At 39.0% G+C, this 14,979-nt stretch overlaps 1 protein-coding gene across 2 annotated transcripts in view; it reads right to left on the bottom strand.

Annotated features, from left to right (window-relative positions):
- The window catches only part of LOC129739181 (uncharacterized), a 45,696-nt gene that overhangs the window by 19,252 nt on the left and 11,465 nt on the right, over positions 1 to 14,979 (bottom strand). For both annotated transcript variants that reach the window (XM_055730605.1, XM_055730606.1), the window contains exon 2: positions 51 to 169. In XM_055730605.1, coding sequence (XP_055586580.1) covers positions 51 to 113 — 63 coding nt within the window. In that variant the 5' untranslated portion in view covers positions 114 to 169. The remainder of the gene's footprint in view (positions 1 to 50; positions 170 to 14,979) is intronic.

Raw genomic sequence — 14,979 nt, 5'->3', positions numbered from 1 at the left:
AAAAACAAAGTCATGTCTTCTGGAATTCTCGCAGAATACGGATAGTTTACCGTTGTTACCACATTGATCATAACAATGAAAAAGACCCAACATGAAAACGTTTGATTCCACATATTGAGTTGAGCATTGAGCACGGTGACCTACCAGACAATTATGTGTTCAAATAAACCTGTAATGAAAAATAAATTATAAGAATATATGAGTTCAACTGAGCTAAATAGCAACAAGTCGGCTGGGAAGGATGACATCACTGGATAAAGGGTGATACGGTCAAAATTTGGTCAATATCAACTTGACATATTTCTTTCAATTTTGCATTTAAAAAACCTTAACACCCCTCATTTTGAAGGTGTGTGTGTGCGTGTGTGTAGAATGTTGCTCCTATTTTGATTTTGGAATTCACTCTTCAGTTGTCAAAATGCCGTCCAAGGAAGAAGAACAGCGTATCAAAATTTTGCACGCGCATCGCGAAAATCCGCGCAAAGCTGGCAAAATCGCTAAAAGTTGCCAAATCAACCGTTACAAATGTAATTAAAGTGTTTGGGGACCGTTTGTCGACAGCCAGGAAGTCTGGATCGGGGGGGAATCGAAAACCGGAAGCCGCTGAGACGACAAAAAGAGTTGCCGGTAGTTTCAAGCGAAACCTTTACCTCTCTCCCGAGATGCCGCAAATAAGCTGGGTGTATCGTCTATAACCGTGCATCGAGCCAAAAACGAGCCGGACTATCGACTTACAAGAAGGTAGTGACTCCAAATCGCGATGATAAACAAAATCCGACGGCCAAAGCGCGATCCCGGAGGCTGTACACGACGATGTTTACGAAGTTTGACTGCGTGGTAATGGACGACGAAACCTACGTCAAAGCCGACTACAAGCAGCTTTCGGGACAGGAGTTTTATACGGCAAAAGGAAGGGGAAAGATAGCAGATATTTTCAAGCACATGAAACTGTCAAAGTTCGCGAAGAAATATCTGGTTTGGCAAGCCATCTGTACCTGTGGCTTGAAAAGCAGCATTTTCATAGCTTCCGGGACTGTCAACCGAGAAATTTACGTGAAAGAGTGTTTGAATAAACGTCTGCTGTCTTTCCTGAAGAAACACGGTTGTTCCGTACTGTGTTGGCCGGATTTGGCAACTTGGCCATGGAGTGGTACGCCGCCAACAACGTGCAGGTGGTTCCCAAGGACAAGAGCCCTCCCAACACGCCAGAGCTCCGCTCAATTGAGAAATACTGGGCGAAACCTCAAGAAGACCAAAAAAACTGCTAAGGACGAGCAGCAGTTCAAGGCAAACTGGCTTTCTGCGGCGAAGAAGGTGGACAAGGTGGCTGTACAAAATCAGATGGCAGGGGTTAAGCTTAAGGTCCGGCAATTCCGATTTGGAAAAGCGGAATCTCAACTGAATATTTTTCCTGAATTTCATACTAATTAAACTTGAAAAAGAAATTTAATTTGATTTTTAAATAAACGATTTCACCGATTTACACACGTTTTCCCTTGACCAAGTTTTGACCGTATCACCCTTCATGAGCTCCAGCGGTTTGCCAAGTCCACCGTACGCTTCTCTATTGTTGAAATTTCGTTCCACATAAGAATGCTGACGATTTTTATAAAGAGTCAGGTTTCCTGTATTTGTTTAATCTCGACAACATGTAAGATATAACTAACCAACCAAGGGAATTATATTTGAAAGGCAAGGCATTTTTAATTTTGAGCCAATATTTCCAAAAACCTGTATTATTTTGTGTAAAATGGCCTATAAAAATAAACACAACTTGCAAAATTAGAAGAAAAAAACCATTAATCACCAATGTAAATTTAATACAAAGTTACACAAGCACATATTTAATGTTTCGTCTATTTATGATGTGGAATAGTTCTATCCTCCATCACGTTGATAGGCTTTTTGATGAAAATCAGCTAGCACGTAGCTACTTTTTCGTCAATTCACACATAATACGAAAAAATAGATTTTATATGAGAAAAGTTTAGGAAATCTGTACTTGTTTATTCTCGGCAGCCTCAATGATTATGAGAATTGGACTAATGGAGACATATTAGGTGACCTGGAAACTATAGGTATATTTTGGTCAATAATTAGGATTTTTCGTCTAAAGGGTGATACGGTCAAAATTTGGTCAATATCAACTTGACGTATTTCTTTCAATTTTGCATTTAAAAAACCTAAACACCCCTCATTTTGAAGGTGTGTGTGTGTGTGTAGAACGTTGCTCCTATTTTGATTTTGAAATTCACTCTTCAGTTGTCAAAATGTCGTCCAAGGAAGAAGAGCAGCGTATCAAAAATTCTCTCGCGCATCGCGAGAATCCAAGCTAATCGCACGCAAAGCTGGCCAAATCGCTAAAAGTTGCCAAATCAACCGTTACAAATGTGATTAAAGTGTTTGGGGCACGTTTGTCGACAGCCAGTAAATCTGGATCGGGGGGAAATCGAAAACCGGAATCCGCTGAGACGACAAAGAGAGTTGCCGGTAGTTTCAATCGAAACTCTAACCTCTCTCCTGAGATGCCGCAAATAAGCTGGGTGTATCGTCTACAACCATGCATCGCCAAAAAAAGATCCGGACTATCGACTTACAAGAAGGTAGTGACTCCAAATCGCGATGATAAACAAAATCCGACGGCCAAAGCGCGATCCCGGAAGCTGTACACGACGATGCTGACGAAGTTTGACTGCGTGGTAATGGACGACGAAACCTACGTCAAAGCCGACTGCAAGCAGCTTTCGGGACAGGAGTTTTATACGGCAAAAGGAAGAGGAAAGGTAGCAGATATTTTCAAGCACATGAAACTGTCAATGTTCGCGAAGAAATATCTGGTTTGGCAAGCCATCTGTACCTGTGGCTTGAAAAGCAGCATTTTCATAGCTTCCGGGACTGTCAACCGAGAAATTTACGTGAAAGAGTGTTTGAATAAACGTCTGCTGCCTTTCCTGAAGAAACACGGTTGTTCCGTACTGTGTTGGCCGGATTTGGTATCTTGCCATTACGGTAAAAAGGCCATGGAGTGGTACGCCGCCAACAACGTGCAGGTGGTTCCCAAGGACAAGAGCCCTCCCAACACGCCAGAACTCCACCCAATTGAGAAATACTGGGCTATTGTCAAGCGGAACCTAAAGAAGACCAAAAAACTGCTAAAGACGAGCAGCAGATCAAGGCAAACTGGCTTTCTGCGGCGAAGAAGGTGGACAAGGTGGCTGTACAAAATCTGATGGCATGGGTTAAGCGTAAGGCCCGGCAATTCGGATTTGGAAAAGTGGAAGCCTAACTGAATATTTTTCCTGAATTTTATACTAATTAAATTTGAAAAAGAAATTTAATTTGATTTTTAAATAAACGATTTCACCGATTTACACACGTTTTCCCTTGACCAAATTTTGACCGTATCACCCTTTATACCAGTACTTTAGGTGTGAAAAGGCTGATAAAAAACGAACACTAAAGGGGCCGTTCAAATATTACGTAACGCAATTTTCGAACATTTTCAACCCCCCCTCCCCCCTACGTAACACATTCGTCTCAAAATTTCTAAACAAAATTCACAAAGCGTAACAAACTGCTATACCCCCTCCCTCCCTAAAAGCGTTACGTAATATTTAAATGGTCCCAAATGAAAATTAATTCTTCGACACCAGGAATATTTTGTCTGATGATAGCACAAAATTTCTCTAACAAAAAGTTAGATGTATATGCACGGCTTTACCACACGACCAGACCAAGGCTTCGTTGGCACGGGGTCTGGGTATAGTGTACGCGTTGCATTGGAGATTTGTCGAACTTAAAATCTAAAGAATGCACGTACACACATACTTAGGCAGGAACTGCGGTGAATCCGTGCACCCATGGTGGATAACCAACATACATTAACAGTTGGGTCGACCCGACGATAACGGCCCCCCTCTTACTAACCCAAAGTTAGGAAAAATACTCCCGGCACATAAAAACTTTATAAGTAAAATGCCTTAATAGAACCTTGAAGACTTGGTAGGCTGTGGCTGTCGATGACGGTTGTGGTTTTTTTTTGGTGGAAAATTTTCAAGACTCTCGAACCATAAATTTTAAAGTTTATTATGTAGGGGAGAGTGGGGTAACGTGGGCCATGGAGAAACGTGGGCCACTCTAAATATCTCAGCTGTGTGTTGAGATAAAAATCCCAATCCAAATGTCATCATCGTAGCTTTGCGTAAGCATGTTTTTCTGTATGTTGTTTACTTATTCACGCATCATATGCTTCTTTTATTTAACTAGCCTAGAAAATTGTACTTACATAATTAAACAAACATCCGCAAAATTGCATCCGTGGGAGACCTAAAGTACAAAACAAGAATGTGCTCATAAGCTTATGATCTTAGTTTGTCATGTTCTTTTACGTGGAAAAGGAATTTTTGATGAAACATCAATAAGTCCCACAAACGCAACCAATTTGCAAATCATTGCTTGTGAGGAATCGTGGGCCACATTTTGTGGGGTATCTTGGGCCACCTTTATTTTGGTGTTTTTATACACATTCAGAACTTGAAATACATTATTACTATATGTAAAGTTTTCTGATGCCAAATTTGGAGCTATGAAAAATGTTTTGTCCATCTTTTCTAATGCGATAGAGACGAACATAAATCAATTATATGTAATTTTTTCCGAAATGTTCGCGAGCCATGTTTTAGGAACTGTTCGATCATACACAACTCTCTTTTTTATTTCCTCATCTGAAATTGCTTTAAAATAACGAAATGAATTATGAAATTTTAGTTTTGGGTCAACTGATAAACTTTGCACGTTATTTAGTCAATTTGGATTAGGTGGCCCACGTTTCCCCACAGTTTTTCAAAATACAAGAAAAATGACTTTTTTTTAAACAGTCAGAACTCTGGAAATTGATATATTTGAAAAATAATAAAGAATCTAGAAAACCTTTCCATACATTTTTTCCTTTTTATCTTTTATAATAAAGAAGTTATGATACAAAGAAAAAAAGTGGCCCAAGATACCCCACTCTCCCCTACCTAAAAGTTATGAAATGTGAATGTGACAAGAATCACATTTTTAATAAGATTTACTATCAAAAAATCATCGGACAATTGGAGCGTGATCCAGATGGTGTTAGTAGCTCTATAAAAATGCACCAAACTTCTTGAATGCTGTCGGTCGTTCACGCTAAACAAATATTGAAGCTAATAATTTTCGTTATTTTCTTCATATAGTATGTTCGAACGAAGAGGCTTGATAGTTTTGATCACACTAGTCAGAAGTGTCTCCCGATCATATCCTTCAACCCAAACCTCCAAACCAAATATGTTTTGCTAGGATGCAGAGGTGACCTCGGTCCTAAAGCACAAGATTGATCTTTCTTCCATTTCTACCCTTACCAATCTATCCATTTACTACTGGAACGTGGTCGGCGCCGTTATTGATGTTTAAAGAGAGAGCATCAGGTTTGAGCATTGTGAATTTACTGCCAATCCTAGGCCAGGGGCGTTCCTAGAGCTGGCTGTGGGGGATGGGGGGGGGGGGGGTGAGTTTACCGTTTTTTTTTTCTGTAAGTTCTTTATTTGAAACAGCTCATACCTTTAGGCTTTAAGGAGCCAAACTCGTTTTGTTTGATTACAATCGTATGCTTATATCTAGTTCACTTTTTGAAGAAAAAAGAAGATACATTGCGAAATATGATTACCGTTTCAGATGAGACTTAAATATTTGCTGCACACCAGACCCGTGCGAACGACACGTCCATAGGGGGGGATTTTCGAATTTCAAATTTTGGAGAGGACAATAAATAAGCAAATTGATTTCCAAAACCATATTCAAACCCATAATCATAAAATAAATCAGAATCAAAATTTCAAATCAATGTTATTTCTGGTTAGTCATTAATAAATTATTCGAAATGTTGGTTCTTATTTTGTATTTAAAAAAAAATCAAGTATTTGCAAAACATCAGAAACGAAATGCGAACTAAAATTATTGAATTATCATTGAATCGACACGCATCATTTTTTCGGCTCTCGGCTATGCTCTCTGCCCAAATCACCACCCACCGTACCTGCTCGGAGAGCAAACAAACACGTTTTGCTGGACGTGCTGCTTGTGGTTCTAGAAATTCAGGAATGATTTTACGTTTATAATTTTCATATTTTTGTGAAATCTCACAGCGTGAATTGTCGCACCTCACTAGAATGTAGATTAAATTTGCTTTCCAATGAATATACTTTTCATTGGTCCAAACAAAGTAAAAGCACTGAAAATCCTGGTACAACCTGACGGTGGACCACAAAAACAGATGAAATTTCAATTTGTAAAAAATCTCCAAAAGTAGTGAACTTTGAAAAATTCCAGTTAATTCAATTTTTGTTGTATGGAAAATCTAAAGACAGCAAATTGTTAGAATTTTAATAGATTTTGTAGTCATATTTTTTTCAAAAACTCTACCATCGCTCAAACAGTATTTACAAGCAATCTAATGAAAATTAGGTTTTTCAGACCATTTTTTTTAACTTTTTGCGACCATTTCATTAAAAAAAATTAAAAAATATATTTCTTGGCTTCATGATGTAGACCTTAATTCAGCTTCCATATGCATAAGGCAAATATTTTTTTGGACGAGTAATATATGAACCACAGCAGTTTTCCTGAGGCATGTTTTTTCGGATTTTTTTTTCTTTCATGCTGAATAACGAGAAAACTAGAAGCTTTAGCTATATATAATGTTTTAAACATATTTTACTGACATTACAAGGTTTCTATTGATATAAGTTTTATATGAAATTCATAATAATTCAAACGACTTAGATAGATTTTCTTTTTGGAGTGTCAAATTGACACTCTAAACCGGAGTTTTTTTTTTTGTCCAGGCTTCCAGGGTTCGTCCATAAAAAAACTAAAGATACAATATTAAAGAACTTTTGAATTCATTTAGGGTCCCCGAAGAAATTTTTGTATTTTGAAGCTTCTGAAAAAAGTTACAAGCCTTCAAACTTGCAATAGTGTCAAAATGACACTCTAATGCAGATGAGGGTTAAGAAAGCATGCCAACCTAGAACAAGAAATATGTAAATGATGTAAATATCAAAAAACTATATTTAAGAAAGCATGCCAACCTAGAACAAGAAATAAATATAATAAACATTCTAGTGTCAACTACCATCAAGTGCAGACCTCCTGAAGCTAGTTTTCTTTTAAGGACACTTTTTTGGTTTGGAAACTGTTCGAGTGTTCGAGATATTCGATGTATGTCTGTTCAGAACTAGCTGACCCGGTAAACTGCGTTTTATTTTTAATTGAATAAATCGTTATAAATGTTTTATTTCATCTACACGTTCTTAACTGCATCGTACTCGCGAATCGATTTTTATGAAAATCATAACAAAATTGTACGGCTTGTTTCCCATTTAAAGTTGATTTGGTTAGGTCTCCATAAAAAGTGAGATTCTTGAAATTAATATACAAACATCTCTGACCCGAAAAACCCTCGGATATCAAATTTTACTTCATTCCGAACGACCGTTTATACGTGATGGTGTTACAAAGAAAACGCCTCCATTTTTATATATAAGAAGAAGATGTGAAGGAGAAATAATTATGTATAGGAACCCCCCTTACATAAAAAGTGAGATTAATGAATCTTTTATACAAACCATATCTGACCCGAAAAACCCTTGGATACCAAATTTCTCTTCATTTCAACCGACCGTTTATACGTGATGGTGTTACAAAGAAAACGCCTCCATTTTTATAAGTTACTAGCTGACCCGGTGTGCTTTGCTACACCTTTCAAAATAAAATTGTATCTTCAAAAATTATTTTAAAAAAATTATAAGTTTTATCGGCATTATTTTAAATCAAATTATAACATAATTCATAAGCAACCGCTATAAAATGAGAGCTGCAGCTGGAGTTTTGAATTGCAACACAAAGATAACTTAGACTAATAATAGAATTGTTTGCCGCTGCCCGTCGCGTAGAGGACAGCCTTCAAGTCTCCTAAGCCAGGGGGTGTGAGATCGAATCCCGGTCACGGCATACATAGTGCACTTTCGACGGTGGTTTTAGCATTTGTAAGATGCTAGCCATCATATCCTCGAAAGATGTACGCTTAGAGTTAAGAAAAAAGGAATCTCTTCGAGGAAACATCATGTTTCATTGAGATCCTGTATGTGTTTGTGTTCGTTTTTAAAAAAAATATTCTGAATCTTGCTTTATGAATTTGTGTTAATGATCTGATAATTTTAATTTGTCTGGAGGGTTTCAAATTAATCGTACGCAAACAATTTAACTTATAAAATATGGTTTTTTTTGCTTGATATGTTCTGGATTTATGCTAAAAAACTGATAAGAGAGCCCCCTCCCCTGTCCTTTTCTTCACCTCTTGCTGCTTGGAGGTCGTGATCTTTAATAATCAAATATAGTTTCATTGGTTGATAAGTTTTTAAGCTTTACAACAAAATGTATATGAAGCCTCCTCCTTTCTTCTCCTTTCTACACTGTAAAGCGTAAGTTTCTATAACAATCGTAGGAACATATCTCGTAACCAAGTTCTTTTCCATGTCATATATGTGTCCATTTGTTGGCTTCGTTAGAACTTATTCGTTGAGAACTCATGCTAACACAATTGTATTGGGCTCACCTCCCTCCTCCTTTGTACCTACTAACTGAAAGTGTGTCAGATAATCATAGAATCATACCAAAATGATTTTCCATGTTAAGTTTTGTCAATTTCTCGGATTTTGTAAAAAAAAAGTTAAATGTAAGCCTCCTCTTCCCTTCCTATATTCCCAAATCTATCATCCTACTGCAAAAAAAGGAATTGTTTCACATAGAAAAAGTATTTTTCGTATTCAAATACTTTTTGATGCCAAATTTGGTTTTTGCTCGATTTATTCTCGAGCTATGCAAAGAAAATTGTATGGAAGCCCCCCTTTCCCCCTTTATATCTTTCCGCTAAAAAGATGGGGCCTCAATTTCCAATAGAAACATTTCTCGTATCCAAATACCCTCACATGCCAAATATGGTTCAATTTGATCGATCAACTTTCCAGTTATACTGAAAATTGTAAGGGAGACCTTTACTCTCCCTTTTCATCCACCTCTGTGAAGGAGTGAGGGATACCAAATATTTATAGAAGCATTTCTCGTACCCAAATATCGTTCCATGCCAAATTTGGTTCCATTTGCTGTTGTAGTTCTTGAGTATGCAGTAATAACTGTATGAAACTTCCCTCCCTCTTTCCTTTCTCCCTGCTGGAAAAAAGGAAGGCGTCTCAAACAATCATAAGAATATGTCACGTTCCCAAATACCCGCCCATGCCAAATTTGGTTCCATTAGCTTAATTAGTTATTGAGTTATGAAGAAATTATTAAAGAGGTCCCCTCCCTCCTTTATATCTCCCAACTGGAAAGAGGGAGGGGTCCTAGATAATCATAGAAATATTTTTTTGTATCCAAATACCCTCCCATGCCAAATTTTGTTCCATTTGCTTTATAAGTTTTTGAGTTATGTATAAAAATATGAAAGAGGCCCCCTCCCCTCATTGAAATATTTTTCGTATCAAAATACCTCCCCATGCCAAATTTGGTTCCAATATCTTGAATAGTTTTCGAGTTATATGAAAAATTGTAAGGTAGCCCCCCTTCCCCCCTTCCTAATATCCCACTGAGAAGAGGGAGGGGTACCTTATCTTCATAGAAATATTCCCCGTTCCCAAATAACAAATGCCAAATTAGATACCATTTGCTTGATTGGTTCTCGGGTTATGCAAAAAATAGTCTATTGTTTGGGAGGCCCAGACAGACAGACAGACAGACAGACAGACAGACAGACAGACAGACAGACAGACAGACAGACAGACAGACAGACAGACAGACAGACAGACAGACAGACAGACAGACAGACAGACAGACAGACAGACAGACAGACAGACAGACAGACAGACAGACAGACAGACAGACAGACAGACAGACAGACAGACAGACAGACAGACAGACAGACAGACAGACAGACAGACAGACAGACAGACAGACAGACAGACAGACAGACAGACAGACAGACAGACAGACAGACAGACAGACAGACAGACAGACAGACAGACAGACAGACAGACAGACAGACAGACAGACAGACAGACAGACAGACAGACAGACAGACAGACAGACAGACAGACAGACAGACAGACAGACAGACAGACAGACAGACAGACAGACAGACAGACAGACAGACAGACAGACAGACAGACAGACAGACAGACAGACAGACAGACAGACAGACAGACAGACAGACAGACAGACAGACAGACAGACAGACAGACAGACAGACAGACAGACAGACAGACAGACAGACAGACAGACAGACAGACAGACAGACAGACAGACAGACAGACAGACAGACAGACAGACAGACAGACAGACAGACAGACAGACAGACAGACAGACAGACAGACAGACAGACAGACAGACAGACAGACAGACAGACAGACAGACAGACAGACAGACAGACAGACAGACAGACAGACAGACAGACAGACAGACAGACAGACAGACAGACAGACAGACAGACAGACAGACAGACAGACAGACAGACAGACAGACAGACAGACAGACAGACAGACAGACAGACAGACAGACAGACAGACAGACAGACAGACAGACAGACAGACAGACAGACAGACAGACAGACAGACAGACAGACAGACAGACAGACAGACAGACAGACAGACAGACAGACAGACAGACAGACAGACAGACAGACAGACAGACAGACAGACAGACAGACAGACAGACAGACAGACAGACAGACAGACAGACAGACAGACAGACAGACAGACAGACAGACAGACAGACAGACAGACAGACAGACAGACAGACAGACAGACAGACAGACAGACAGACAGACAGACAGACAGACAGACAGACAGACAGACAGACAGACAGACAGACAGACAGACAGACAGACAGACAGACAGACAGACAGACAGACAGACAGACAGACAGACAGACAGACAGACAGACAGACAGACAGACAGACAGACAGACAGACAGACAGACAGACAGACAGACAGACAGACAGACAGACAGACAGACAGACAGACAGACAGACAGACAGACAGACAGACAGACAGACAGACAGACAGACAGACAGACAGACAGACAGACAGACAGACAGACAGACAGACAGACAGACAGACAGACAGACAGACAGACAGACAGACAGACAGACAGACAGACAGACAGACAGACAGACAGACAGACAGACAGACAGACAGACAGACAGACAGACAGACAGACAGACAGACAGACAGACAGACAGACAGACAGACAGACAGACAGACAGACAGACAGACAGACAGACAGACAGACAGACAGACAGACAGACAGACAGACAGACAGACAGACAGACAGACAGACAGACAGACAGACAGACAGACAGACAGACAGACAGACAGACAGACAGACAGACAGACAGACAGACAGACAGACAGACAGACAGACAGACAGACAGACAGACAGACAGACAGACAGACAGACAGACAGACAGACAGACAGACAGACAGACAGACAGACAGACAGACAGACAGACAGACAGACAGACAGACAGACAGACAGACAGACAGACAGACAGACAGACAGACAGACAGACAGACAGACAGACAGACAGACAGACAGACAGACAGACAGACAGACAGACAGACAGACAGACAGACAGACAGACAGACAGACAGACAGACAGACAGACAGACAGACAGACAGACAGACAGACAGACAGACAGACAGACAGACAGACAGACAGACAGACAGACAGACAGACAGACAGACAGACAGACAGACAGACAGACAGACAGACAGACAGACAGACAGACAGACAGACAGACAGACAGACAGACAGACAGACAGACAGACAGACAGACAGACAGACAGACAGACAGACAGACAGACAGACAGACAGACAGACAGACAGACAGACAGACAGACAGACAGACAGACAGACAGACAGACAGACAGACAGACAGACAGACAGACAGACAGACAGACAGACAGACAGACAGACAGACAGACAGACAGACAGACAGACAGACAGACAGACAGACAGACAGACAGACAGACAGACAGACAGACAGACAGACAGACAGACAGACAGACAGACAGACAGACAGACAGACAGACAGACAGACAGACAGACAGACAGACAGACAGACAGACAGACAGACAGACAGACAGACAGACAGACAGACAGACAGACAGACAGACAGACAGACAGACAGACAGACAGACAGACAGACAGACAGACAGACAGACAGACAGACAGACAGACAGACAGACAGAAATTCATTTTTATATATATAGATATAAGATTTGTTTTCCAATTTTTTTTTTCATTTCATGCCTTTTTGAAAACTGTGTAACCGTAGTATGTGAAAAAAAACACAAACAACCGCTTTGAATAGCCAGGAAATTTATTGATTTCTATAACCTTTACGAAAATATTTCATGAATTTAAAAAAGCTCTAGCTGGCAAAGTCTGCCATTTATAAATACTTTACAATGGATTGAATTTTTTATTTTGAAATTATTATAGCTTTTTTGTCAAATGCTCAATTGCTTGTTATGTTAGCAGAAAATGAAGCTCAGGAATATACAGAACCAAAAATCAAAGACTAACTTCATTACAAGCTTATTTGAATTTTCTGGATGATTTAATTTGCAAAAATTTATCCAGCCATAAAAATTTACAAACAAAATTGAAACGCATTGCGCTAACTCAGGAGTCATTTGCTGAATTAAATTTAAAAAAAAAAAAACTCAAATTTCTCTTTGAAAAGTATTAGCTTTTTGTGTCAAAAATCTATTTTTTATAGTTAACTAGCTGACCCGGTGTGCTTTGCTACACCTTCTAAAAATCAATAAATTGAGTGGAATAATTTTATTATACATAAATTTTCGATATTGTAAAATAAGAGCTTTCACGACAAATTATTATTGAAATACAAAGTAAATTAGATTCTCTTGAGTCGCCGCGACTGTTAGGGCTCCCCCTTCTACTAACAAAAATTAATAATTTGATACACTCGGCAAAATGAAACTTTATAAGTAAAATGCCTTAATAAATAAACCTGATTAAAAAAAATTAGATTCTCTGAAATTATTTTTTTAAACTGGACTGAAATGAATGGATTTGATATTAAGAACTCGTTTTTATTTGCCTTACTCCCCTGCAATGTGGGAAAGGTTCACGCTATAACAACATTTTTTGTAACCAAATACCTGACATCAAATTCCAATGGCTCCAATTACTTGATCAGTTTTCGAATTATACTTACTTCCCTTCTTCCCGTTTCTCCACTCGAAGAAGGAAAGGTCTTAAATTTTTAAAAAACCTTTCATGTAAAATAAGGATTCCTTATCTTGAAAACTTATACGAAATTTTCATCAAGGTGATTGTCTCTATGTTGATGTTTCTACGCAAGAATGTCACACTAGAGAAAATTCTATTAAAAATGCAAATTTCATCAAAAAATTCTCTTAAGATAAGTTAAAACTGTTGAATATAATGTTATCCACTGAAGAAAACACTAAAATTGAGGGCGGAGGAGGAGCGAGAAGCCTTGAGTGTCTTATTCAGAGAAATTTTTACAAACATTTTTCGGTAGGCACTACTTAAAGGATCCATTCTCAACTATACATTTTTATAAACAAAGAGGAACGTATTTCCCAAATTAAGGCTTAACTTGAGTTTTTAGGAAAAAAGGAACTATGCGAGCTTTTAAAATGATAGAAAAATTGTAGCCGTGTGACAGTTTTTCGTAGAACTAGCATCGGCATGTGTTCTGATTCTACGCAAAAGTGTCACACGGGGCGTTTTTGGCTCTAATTTGCTGTTTTTGTAGGAAATGTTATCTTCTTTTGTCAGAGAACATTGAAAAATGATTAACTTGAACTGTTCACTAAAAAAAAACCTACGGTGAATTGTTAGTTTGAGAGAAAAATTGAAAATACAGCTGAAATTTCAATCGCGTTTTTCTCGTTTGCACGTTTATACACATGTGACAATCTTGCCTGGAACTGCAGTATACCGTGAAGGGAACCAAATCACCTTAGAAATATTTCGTGTATTGAAATACTTTTCCCTATTTATTACCATGTGCTAGATTAGCACTCTCACTGGAAAAGAGGAGGAGTCTCAAACCATCTTTATAATATTATTTCTACCCATATACCCTCGCATGCCAGATTTGGTTCCGTTTGCTCTATTAATTATAGAATTGTGCGAAAAATTGTATGGGAGCCCCCTTACCGCTTCCTATTTCCCCATTGCGCATTGGTAGAAGTGAAGAACTCGCATCTGAATGATCAGCGAGCTCATCACAATGTTGTGTATGAGCAGCCAAGCCACGAATACGGTCTTCGTAATCAAGCCACTGTCTCTATAAGCCGACCTAATTCTGAAATGACCCGGAAAGCATTTCCATACTACAGTAAACTTCTGTACAATCATCTACCAAGAGCCCTAAGAGATGAAACGAACAAAATCATGTTCAAAAAAATGCTGAAGCCACACATCAGATCTAAACTAGCAAGTTACTTCAATTAACGCTATATAAACTACCGTTAAGAAACCCCCGATGATTCTAAGTATTGAGCCGTAGCCAATAAGCGCTTCCTTTAAAGAGATTTATCTCGCTGGAAGCAATGCAGAAACATACCTCCCATCATTCGTCTGTTTTGATTGACAGCTATCATTCACTGTTACTCGAAAACTCACTTTTTTTTAACTTCTTTCGTTTCCGCCGCCACGGCCATCACCAAAAACCGCACACACCACCGCCAACCACCGTTGTCACCCAACGCTTTCATCAACCACCGCCACCAATTACCTAAATCGATCTACCTAACTGAAAATTCACCACCATCGCTTTTGGAGGAAAATTGTATAAAATTTTGAAAAGTGCTTATGATGTAAAAATGCGAAGTGATAAA

This window comes from Uranotaenia lowii, chromosome 1, assembly GCF_029784155.1.
Source record: "Uranotaenia lowii strain MFRU-FL chromosome 1, ASM2978415v1, whole genome shotgun sequence".
Classification (NCBI taxonomy): domain Eukaryota; kingdom Metazoa; phylum Arthropoda; class Insecta; order Diptera; family Culicidae; genus Uranotaenia; species Uranotaenia lowii.
This window is presented reverse-complemented; position numbering and strand designations above follow the sequence as displayed.